The 12,039-nt window shown below is 40.6% G+C and overlaps 1 protein-coding gene across 3 annotated transcripts in view; it reads left to right on the top strand.

Annotated features, from left to right (window-relative positions):
- The window catches only part of asap2a (ArfGAP with SH3 domain, ankyrin repeat and PH domain 2a), a 61,911-nt gene that overhangs the window by 19,815 nt on the left and 30,057 nt on the right, over positions 1-12,039 (top strand). For all 3 annotated transcript variants that reach the window (XM_044374105.1, XM_044374103.1, XM_044374102.1), the window contains exons 2-3: positions 1,901-1,973; positions 11,635-11,780. In XM_044374105.1, the coding sequence (XP_044230040.1) occupies positions 1,901-1,973; positions 11,635-11,780 (219 nt within the window). The remainder of the gene's footprint in view (positions 1-1,900; positions 1,974-11,634; positions 11,781-12,039) is intronic.

The following is a 12,039-nucleotide window of genomic DNA, read 5'->3' as shown; positions in this document are numbered from 1 at the left end:
AGCTTAAATTAAATTTTGTTCTCAACTGCAATGACAAAATGTTTTGGTCGCTGACTTCTTCTCCATGGCAACAGTGGGCGAGCCTCATGGGTATTGTAATATTTAGACCTTTCCCCTATGCCAAAATGACGGACAAAACATGATTTCTCAGAAACTCAGTTGACATAGTAAAAACTGGTGCTCATCAACCTAAATGTATATGATCATTACATTATTTGGGAGAGTTCCACGTTTCTGTTTTAACAAAGTTTTTAACATTGAGGATGTTGTTTTAAGAAAAACATGAAATGGGAACGCAGACACTTGCAGACACTTGCAGACACTTGCAGAACCGGCGGCCCCTCACACTTCACAGCTCTATACCCCAACAGACTGTCTGGGCTTCCTTCTTTGCACTTCATACTGTAGGTGGCCCCATTAACACCCAGCCAAGTCCAGACAGAAGAGTGAAAGAGCACATTGTCATTGCTCTTGTCTTGTCTGTTAGCCTGTGTGTCCTTCTTTTATTCCGCCCGTCCCTCCACCAGCGGCACTTAAATTATCTTGTCATTTTCTTTCAAAGTCACTTCTGTCTGTCTCTTTCTCTGTTCCGTGTGTGTATGTGTGTGTATGTGTGTGTCTGTGTGTGTGTGTGCCTGTGTGTGTGTGTATATGTGTGTGTGTGCCTGTGTGTGTGTGTCTGTGTCTGTGTCTGTGTGTGTGAGAGAAATATGACCCTGGGGAAAACTGAGCGGTTCTTCCATTTTGCAATAGCAAAATGGCGCATAGCTTGGATATTAAGCACTGATTTATGGATTTAATGTTTTGTCACCACATCTAGTGGTGTTGAAATGAGGACTGTGTGTGCACAGTGTTGGAATGTGTATTGCAGGTGAATGGGAGCCATTGTGTGTTTTTGTTTTAACAGGGTCTGGGGGATCTGATACTGTATGTGTCAGTCAGATGGGGAGCAGGGCAGAGAAAAGTGGCGCCGGCTTTAGTCCGGTTGGGCGGACATACTTAATAAAGTCCCAAAAAACTAATTTCCCCCAAATCCCCCTCACCTGAGAGACTCCCTCACTCATCACTAGTACAGTGGTGCATTGTCTCAGCTGGACTTGGAGTGTTTGTTCTGGTTAGTGTGTGAGTCAGTCTTGGCTCAATGCATGGAAAGGCCTATACGTGACTGTGTGTGTGCGTTTGGTTATTCATAGGTGTGTGTGTGTGTGTGTGTGTGTATACACATCTCAGGAAATTTGTCCTTCATGTAGGGGACATCAGATGCTCGCTGCACTCGTCCTGCAATCTGTTATACTAATAAATACACACACATGCGCACACACACTAACACAATAACCGACTAGGGAGCTCAGGTCTATTCTTAGCTTTGCCCTGAATAATGCATTACTTGCAGCCAGAGTGGATGGCATAGACACACACACACACACACACTCACAAAAACACACAGTACCCACCACATGCAGGCATGCATTCAGGGCGTGGACTAAAAAGCAGGAACACCAAACACTTCAATTCAGTACAGCAACAGTACAAACTGCAGCCTCAAAAATGACCAAAGAGTTCAATCAACATCTCCGACAGTCTCTGAACAGTGTGAGCTTTTCAAAAGTCATATACTATATCATCACAGGGCTTTTATATCAGAATACATTGTTTAGTTTAGATATAGATTTTCAGCATACAGAGTGGAGCCCCCTGAATTGTCTGTCAGACAGATAAATAGACAAATAGCACAAACTCATGAAGGGTAAACAATGACTCAGCATCTCCAACTCAAAATATATTCTCATTAAAATAACGCTCTACTTTGAGTGACTGATATTGAATGAAATCTCTCCCCCCCCCCCCCCCCCCCCCCATTTCTCTTCTCACTCTTTTCCTCTTTGTCTGTCTGTTTCAGGCTCTAGATGTGGACCGCAGCGTTCTGTACAAGATGAAGAAGTCTGTGAAGGCCATCTACACGTCTGGTTTGGGTGAGTCCCCCTGTCTGTTAATGTCAGGATTATATTATTTGCTTATTTTATCACACTCTGAATTTCAAGTTGATTTCAAGCTCAATTTAACAATGAAAGACTAGCTCTGGTGTTGAAATGATCATTCAATTAATTGGTTATTTGATAGGTTTTTTAAAAATGAAATGTCCATAACTTTTTAAGACTCTGTTGCTTTTCTCTTGGATATTTTAAAATGAAAAAAACTGGGGTTTTGTGACTGCTATACAGACTAAGCAAGCAAGGGCCCATATTGTAGAAAGGGAGATTTTAATTTCTGATTTTTGATTATAAAGCAGGTCTAGGTGCTATATAAATACTGTGAAAGTAACAAAACGTTCAGCCTACAGAGAAATGCACGTAGCCCGTATTCAGAAACTGTGTCTTTAAATGGTTTTGACTTCCATAAGGCTGTGATGTCACAACTATACACTCAGGGTTTGCCTTGGAGGGGTGGACCTGCCGCCCCTCCTGAAAGAAACAAAATATGTTTATTTATGTTATTTATCTAATTTATGTGCATTTGTTTAATTCAGCTTAGTGTGAGTGTCTCTACTGCATTTTGCTGTCATTTATGTAAGCGCTAGTTTCTCTCCTCTCCTCTGCTCTCTGTGTTTCACTGGGGGCGGGGCTTAGCCCCTCCACACACACAGAGCAGAGCAGAGGAGACACAGTTGCGGAGGAAATGCTCTGCAGTTGCTGGATGTCATGGAGCAAATTTGTCATTGCAAAGCCTTCCAAAGGTCGGATAACATTATCCACTGTGGTGACTATTGCAATTTACCAGTGAGTTTTACCCAGAGCCCTGGTTTTACCTACAGTAGCTACAGTAGGCTACAATCTGTTACCTGTGGTTGGCCTGGGCGTGCGTCACTCAGAAAACAGTCAGCCAATCAGAAGAGAGGGGCACTGAGCAGACACAAAACAGCTTGTTCTTGGTAGAGCTCCAGAGACAAGAGAGATGTAAAACTATATAGAGATGGTTTTTGGTACTTTAAACCACAAAAATATCTTCTTATGGATATCAAGACTTCAAATAAAACACTGGAAAACTGTAAAATATGGGACCTTTAAGACATCATGTTCAGTTGTGGGACCTTTGAGAAGCTTTTCCCTTTTTTGTCCTTTTATATTTTCTTTTCACTGAATTATTAGATTGAAAAATAAAATAATCAGTAATTGCATCTCTAATACTTTTGTTCCTTTAGCTTTGAAGCAGAGGGAGGGAGGGTAGTTTTTTGCCTGTGTGTGTGTGTGTGTGTGTGTGTGTGTGTGTGTGTGTGTGTATTTACCATGCTCATTGTGGCTGGCTGTGCCAGTGTTGGGTGTTTCCAGCGTCTTTTGTTTGGCCTGCCTGACAGAACCCCGCTGAGAGAGAGAGAGAAAAAGAGAGGGAGAGAGACCTCTGAACAATGTGCTGAGCATGTCTTTTTCTGAACAGTGTGAGCTCTGTTCAGGCCAGAGGGACAGCTGTCTGATCCAGACCCTCAAAGGAACAGCTGGGGAGGGGTGCACACATATATACACACACACACACACACACACACATACACACTGTGTTTATGTGTGGGTGCTGAAGCATGGACATGCTCTGTTCTCACTTCACTTCACTATTAAACATGCATTTACAAATATACATATTGCCTCTTTGTGGATGCCAGACTCAGAGCCCCTGTGGTGTCATCCCATGACATGAAAGGCTGATATTGTGTGTATGCACAGGTGTACATGTCGAACATTAACCTGTTCATTTTCCTGGAGCCGTTCAGCTGCCAAAACCACTTTCACTTTGTCAATTAAATTACTGTCATTTGAATGTGTAGTTAATACAGCAGTTTACACATCTGAGATTTACAAGGTGTTACAGACAGTTGAAAATTGTTTAAATTATGAACAGGATTATTTGCTTCAGGTCAAAATTGGGAGGAAAAGAATAAACCTTTTTGGTTTTAAATGAGTTTTTTTTTTTATTGGTATTGGCAGTAGAAACATTTGGCATGCCAGGAATGCTGTTATTTACAGTTTAGCCAACAGAAGCTCACATGAACTAAGGTCACCTTTTGTTATCAGCAATCACCGAGGAAGAGCTGTCCAGACTCTGATCTGTTTATAATACAACCTGGATGGCTCCATGAAGCCCTCAGTTTTATTTATGTTTCAACCCTGTGTCTCTGTAACAGGGGACAGACACATGTGTGAAAAACAGATCTATATGTTCCACATATAGGGCAGAGTCTGTTATTAGTCAATAATTAGCCTATTACAGTGTTAAAGGACCATACCACAGGTTTTTGCATGTTTTAGCCTATTTATTAAAAATCACCTATACTTAAAGCTGCACTTATCAATATTTTATATTAACAATTGATCGAAGTACTATGTGTAATGTGAAAGGCATTGATCACAGTGACAAACCCACAGAGAATTATCACCCAGCTCTACAGAGCATTTGAGTGTCGTGTAACTTGTTTTGTTTTGGTTTTTATGGCCCACAAATGTATTATTTGGTTAATACATACTGTTCTCATCAGCGTTTTTTTTTTTTTTTTAAGCCACTGCAAGCAGCCATTTTAAGCAAAAACAAGCTCTGATAAACCCACTATACGCTACCTGTCCACCATCAAACAGCAGACAGAAAAAGTTAGCGGCTGACAATTGAACATGGTTGAGTATTTAGCAGCTAAAGAGTCTGATTTTCCCTCAGGAGTTGGTGGAGACCAAAACAGAGCTAAAAGGAGAGTGAATGTTGGTCTTGCATTTGTCAGGTGGACAGAAATGAATGCTAATGTTGCTCTGTGTTTGCTGGATGTGTATATAGGTAACAACGTTTGCCGCAACAGCTTTATAATGTGATACTGTTTACAGGTTGTTGTGCTTTCCCAAGTGTTTAGAAAAATAAATAAATGCATGTGTAACATCCATAGTAACCATTTTGAAAACCATGCTGCAGTTTTTGGGAAATCTGAAAGTAATTTTCTGTCTTTACAGGCATCCACTGACTTCCATTCATTTCTTTATGAGTAGCAAATCAATTCTGAAAAGCTGCTCGAGTTATTTAATGCATCATTTTAAATAAACCAATTAATGAAAATGAAATGAATTTTGGCTCAAAATAATATAATTGTTTTAGGGTAATGCAGTTTAGACTTTTCAAATGAATCATTATTTAAACTACATATAGATTGTATATCATTTGAAAATATTAAAGTATACTGTACATGATATGTAGTTAAGGTGCTAAAACTCACAATCACACTGTTTTAAGCAAAAATGAGCTTCAATATACAGACTGCAACCTGATCAAAACAGCAGTAATTAGTTTCCATTGTCTGGGCATACATACTTCTGAAGACTGTAATCAGTGTAAATTTTAGCTCTGTAGAGTTGAATTACAACAAAACAAAACCAATATGGTTGTCATAAAATCTAAACACAGTAACATGGGATTGCAGAAAGTAAGTGATGTGCATAAACTGATGTTGACATGTTGGGATGCAGTCGTGCTACACTGTCTAAAGCAGATTTCTAACATCTGTATTTTAGAGAGTGAAAGCACAGAATTTTCCTAATGTTCTCCAGAGAGGATGCTGGAAAAAAGCCCCAATAATGAGACACACAACAGGGAGCTTCAACACTGACTGCCTCAATACTCAGAGAATATACTCCTGGTATGCACCGCAAGGATATTTCTGGCTGTGACATGGGGAATAGTAATGATGAGGAGGAAAAGGAGGGTGAGAGGGTGACTGTTTGGTTAGAATGGCGATGGAAAATAAACAAGGTTACAAGAGTTACCACACTATGGACAACATGAGCTTATACCAGAGAAAAAAGAAATGAGGGTGAAAGAGGTGAGAAAGGAGGATATGGGGAAAGCAGTAGATATGAGCGAGAGAGCCCCGTGTTGCTGCAGGGAGCTGTCAGCCTGTCAGGTTGTGGGTTTTGATGAATAAACCAGCAGCAGCATCTCAAACCCCTAAAGAAGCTGGAGCTGATCGAGCAGAGCCGCTAGGACAGACCTGCCAAAGCAGCTGAACAGAAAACAACTGGAGGCAGACAAGTGAACGCCGTGTTCCAGCTGTTGTACCTATAGGTATACAGGAAGGCTGCATGGAGTTACTGAATAATGCAGCACTCGGCCCTCGTTGCATTAAGGAAACTGTTAAACTCTGGGTCACTGCAGCGCGGATGCACACATTCTCTCTTGGCTGCCAGGTAACCAAGAAAATGAGACTCCCACATGCTCTAATGTAATTAAACTGGATGGATATCTGAGGAAAAAGACATGAGGAGACAGTGAAATTAAAGGAGGAAGAAGATGCAAAAAGAAAGTGTAACAAAAATGAAACACAGAGGTGTTGATAGGTGGATTTTTAGCCATTTTTAGCAGCCTGGCTCACAGGATGATGTAGGTTTGTGGATCTGTTGAACTGCCACTTCGGTTCAGACTGAAGTATCACAAAAACTATTGGATGAATTGCCATGAAATTCTGTACAGACATTCATGTTCCTCAGAGGATAACTACTAACAACTATTGGGTGTATTGCACTGAAATTTGATACAGATGCTTATATTTGATGATCCCTTAACCTCTCTCTGCTATCATCACTTCAAAGTTTTAATTCTAATATTTGTCTCATTCACAATGAATAGCAGCTGTTTCTGTCTCAGCTTCACTTGTCCCAGAGTCCGTATGTGTGAACGGCCCGTTAGTGTTTTTTTCATTTGGACAGAGCCAGGCTGACTGTTTCGCCCTGTTACCAATATTCATGCTAAGCTAAGCCCGGCAAGAAAGAGGATAAACAATACTTTCCAAAATCACAAACTTAATCTCTTTTTTTTATCGCAAACACAAAGTTTATTTTCTCTTTTATTTATTTGTCTTACTCACACACCCTATAATTCTCTGTCCTCTGTGGGTAAAAGTTAACTGCACTCCCTTCTTTTTGTGATGGTGTCCATATTGTTAAGTGGACTCGGAGTTCAGCATTGTTTTCATAAAGTCCGTAGAGAGATCTGGAATTGATCTGAGGTCAGTCACACAATGTGTAAGTGAGCATTGGAGCGTCAGCCGACCAGGCCTGATGGAGCCGTGTGTAAGGGAATGAGTGTGGGAGAGATGAGGAGAGGAAGCAGAGGCCAGCCTGTTATCTGGTGATTAAACCCTCAGTGTGTGTGTGCGTGTGTGTGTGTGTGTGTGTGTGTGTGTGTGTATGAGAGAGAGAAATGGAAGAAGCTGCAAAACAAGCCTTTGGGATGTTAGATAATCCTTTGCAGACGCCTGGAAGCTGTAAATTTTTTTTCCTGCCTGCAGTTGTGTGTGTGTTTTCTAGAGAGAAGATACAGTAATGAATGTTGTACAAAACTGGATATAAGGAGGAGAATTTGTGTCTGTTGTAAAAGTGTGTGTATGTGTGTTCAACAGTGTTATATGGCCTCTGTCCTCCTGTAAACACAAGATCATTGTTTCCTCGGGTCAAGCAACAGGAGCTCTTCACTCACTCACTGACTCATTCACACACACACACACACACTACTTTCAGATTCTTTTCTGAACCTGAAACTATATCTTGTTTTGCCTGTTCAGCTTTGAACAGATCACACTGCTTTGTCATGAGTCATAGATGTGGGAAAAGAGAGAAAAATATACACTGGCAGTCAAAAGAAATTGCAGCTAAGGAATATGCTTGAGTTAATTGAGGAGTGTTAGTGACTTCTATTTCGCAAAATGACCTATATCTTTATAAGTCTGATGAGGCATTAAGGAGTAATTCTACAATTAAGGAATATTAAGGAATAAAATGACAGTCTTCCAGTAACTTCATGAAGTCTTCGCTGGTTGCCTGGCAACTTTACGGTTACTGTGAGACTCAAGGGAGTCACTGCTCTGAGCTAAGAAATAGTCTTACACATAATCCGGTGTAAAACCACACATTGACGTTTTCACTACTCATACTGATTTAAGAAATGTGATAAAATGTGTTTATTAGTGAGCTTTAGAGGTGCTAGTTGATCAGTTTTTGTCACTTTTGGACAGATCTAGGCTAGTGGTTTCCCCCTGTTCCCGGTATTTATGCTAAGCTAAGCTAACTGGCAGCTGGCTTTAGTCTCATATTCAGTGTGCTGACATGAGAGTGGTATTGATCTTCTCATATAACTCAACAAGAAAGCGTATTTACCAAAAAAAATCAAATGATCCCTTTAACATACTAATACGTTTGTCAGTTCATCTTCAGAGTTCTTCAGTTTATTTTGATAGTATAGCTCTGTTGTTAGCTGACATTTGGCATCCATGAGGACTGCCGGGTGTCTACAAAGTTGCACTAAAACCCCAAAAACCTTTAATTGAAGCAGCAATTGATTAGCAAACTCTGATTCTAATGAAAGTCTTAATTAGTCCTTTATTAAAAAGCTGACAGACTGAGAGGGTCAACAGGATCAAACATGTAGATTATGCAAGTAACATTTGAAAAACATAGTTCAGGTGAAAAGTTTTCCAGATCATGGTCATTTTCAAATAAAAAAAAAAATGATTTCACTTGAACCAAGACTTCATTTATATTTTCCTCCTTTTAAGGCACCGTGAATTTATAATCACATTGCTTCAGCATCAACTTGCTAAAATAGTTTTTAGTAAATTAGCATTAACAATAGACAATATAACGTTGAAAATAGGGACTGACGTGGCTTTAAGTAAGCCACTGAACTCCAGCTTAATGTATGTGTGACTTCTTCTGGTTCCTTTCTCTGCCACGTTGCTTATAAACCAGCTCTGTGTGACATGCGGCCCTTTGAGGTTGAAGCACTCCTCTGCGCTGTAGTCTGCATGTGTGATGTGTTTAGGTCATGTTACAACAAATACTGTACTCAGTAAGCAGCCCAGGGGGTTTTGTGCTGTTTGTCGGCGTTGAATAGCTGAGCTGAGTGCTCTCATGTGCCACTTCAAAAACAACAGCATGCCACCGCCCTGTTGGCTCAGCGCCTGGCAGAGCCACATCCAAACAGCTGGAGCTGATGTGTAAACAGTAGTCTGCGGATGTGTGGTAGGGGTGAATGTGTCTGACACATGACAGTGATTGACATGTTTTGTTATCCGTTTATAACAAATTTTGTTGCTTGCAACTGAATTAAAAATGATGTTGGGTTTTTTTGTGCATTATTTGTGCTGTTTTGTGGGTGAAACTTTTCTGTATCCTCAAATGTCACCAACCATATTGAATGTCTAACAGTCAAATATCTGGTGAATGATCACAAATTTAATCAGAAATGTTTTGGATCCAATATTTGGAAAGTATGCTACTTCTTTTAAAAACAAATATTGACACAGAACAGCTGTATGAAGGGCATCATATCCTTTTTAGCCATGCTAACAGCTGTAAGGATGGTGATGTCGGTCTGTTGGACAGTCCACCACTTTAAATATCTCAACATTTCAGCTATACTTTGTGTTTAGTGCTTCTTAGCAAATGTTAGCATGCATTAAGATGGTAAACATGGTAAACGCTATACCTACTAAACATTACCATTAGCACTGTCATTCCGAGCATGTTAGCATGCTGAAGGTAGCATTTAGCTCAAAGCTCCTGCCTAAAAAAAAAAACTCTCACAGAGCTGCAAGTGTGGCTGCAGACTTGTAGTCTTGTTTAGAAATGTCGGGTGATGATATCTCTTTAGAGAATGTAAATGGGGCATAATTCATCCTAGATATGTGGGCTTGATTTTCTCTTGATGTGGTTTAAAAAAAACAAACACAACAGCAAACTCTACTATTTCAGGTGCTTTATACTAGAATCTGTTTAACCCTCTCATTTTGCCACTTGTGCCCCAAGTCTCATAGGGGGCTTATCAACCCAGCTCACCTATTGCATCAGTTGATATTTTTTGGTTTAAATTTGATTTGTCTGATGTGAGGAGGTCTGCATGTAGTGACTCAGAGGCTTTCAGCTTTCCCCTTTTAATAACATGATTGATATCTCTGCGGCCGAGACATGAGCTTATCCAGCTCCATCTATAAACCTGCCACATCTATGAGCAGTGTCTGGCTGCTCTTAATTTATCTGTGTGTGTGTGTGTGTATGAAAGAGGGTGCATGTGTGTGTTTGGCATATAAAAAGCTGAGTCATGATGTGGCAGCAGGTGTGTTTTTAGCGCTCACCTTCACGTTTTTTACACGCCCCTCCTCTCTCTTTCCTTGTAGCGGTCCCTTCTTCGTGCCCCCACCACGCACCTCACAACCCCCCCACACCCCACCCCACCTCCCACCCCACCCCTCTGTCACGTCTCTCGGTGAGTGTCGTCATAGCAACAGTCCCCTGTGCTCCATCTCTCGCTCCACTGCTGTCCCAGTGGCATTAGCTATTATCAGCTGCCTAGTCTGGCGTGAAGTGTATTAAGTGGAATCATCTAGGCCTAACCTCGTGGTAGATTAGGTGGACTTTAGACACGCTGTGAGACTTTGGTTGCGGCTTGTTTATGAGTTTCTCTCTGGCTGGTGACTGACTGGGAGTATGTTTTTGTTTGGGGAACCATGCTGGTGTATTTTTCTCTTTTTTGCCCCTCCTCTCTGACTCACTCTGAGTGCCGTTATGATCTCTCTCAGTAAAATCTTATTCAAACCACAGATCAAAATATCCTCTTAACCCTGGTGGAGTTTTTTCGCTTAAGTGGAAAGCAAAATCAAAAAGCAATTTACAATTGAGTTTGGGGAAGTGCTAATGGAGCTAATGGAAAAACTATGGATAAAAGTAAATAGATTTAAAAAAAATGTCACCACCACATCTTCCTCTCTCTTTACATTTGCATGTTTCTCCTTTTATTGTCAGACGTGTATGTGTGTAGTGGGACAACTAAAATTTATTTGCATTATCTTTATCTTATTTTCCAATTTTTTAAAATCGTTTAGTCTGTAAAATGCCAGAAAATAATGAAACATGTCCATCACCACTTCCCAGAGTTCAAGTTGACATCCTTAAATTGCTTGTTTTGTTCAACCAACAGTCTGAAACCCGGAGATGTTCAATTTATCATGTAAAACAGAGAGAAGAGAGAATGTTGCTCCATAAACCACCTCAGTGATTAATTAATTACCAAAATTGCGGCTAATTAATTTTCTGTTGATCCCTAAATAATTAATGGACTTTATTGTTTCAGCTCCGTTCAGTAATGCCAGTTCACCTAAAACTTCCTCACCTGAAATAAACAACGTCGGAGGAAATTATTATACTTTTGTAAAATATAATATAAGCAAAAATGAGTGTGGCACTACATTGATAACAAGTTGACAACTGATCTGATTCAACTCTGCAGGTGATTGGTTGACTGATTGATGAGCTTGTATGTTTGCTTCATAAAATATACAGAGCAGCACGTTGCAATGTTAGAGACAAACAGCCCAATCAGCGGTGGGATACGCTTACTGCTTCCGCTAAACAATATCCTGGGGAAAACCCTGAACTGTAATTGAAGGATTGAACTGCTAAAAAAGTGGATCTTTGTTCACTGAAAGGCTACCATACATTATTAATACCCAGAGATTGATTTTTGACTTGTAACTATCAGAGAGTGAAAGATCTTGATTTGATTCCCAGTACCTGTCAATGCTGACCTTTTGTTTGTGTGTGTGTGTGTGTGTGTGTTTTCCAGCTCACGTGGAGAACGAGGAGCAGTACACACAGGCCCTGGAGAAATTTGGAGAAAACTGCGTATACAGAGATGATCCTGACTTGGGTTCAGCTTTCCTCAAGTTCTCCGTCTTCACCAAGGAGCTCACTGCACTCTTCAAAAACCTGGTGAGTTTACGCTGTATATATATATGTGTGTGTGTGTGTGTGTGTGTGTGTGTGTGTGTGTGTGTGTGTGTGTGTGTGTGTGTGTGTGTGTGTGTGTGTGTGTGTGTGTGTGTGTGTGTGTGTGTGTGTGTGTGTGTGTGTGTGTGTGTGTGTGTGTGAGTGTGGGTCGGAGGAGTGGATGGAGTTTGGGAGGGTAAAATCCTCTGGGACAAAGAAAGATTTCCATCCCGTCCCTAATTGTCTGTATCCCCTTGAGTCA

The sequence above is a fragment of the Thunnus albacares genome, chromosome 15 (assembly GCF_914725855.1).
Source record: "Thunnus albacares chromosome 15, fThuAlb1.1, whole genome shotgun sequence".
In the NCBI taxonomy this organism is placed as follows: Eukaryota; Metazoa; Chordata; class Actinopteri; order Scombriformes; family Scombridae; genus Thunnus; species Thunnus albacares.
This window is presented reverse-complemented; position numbering and strand designations above follow the sequence as displayed.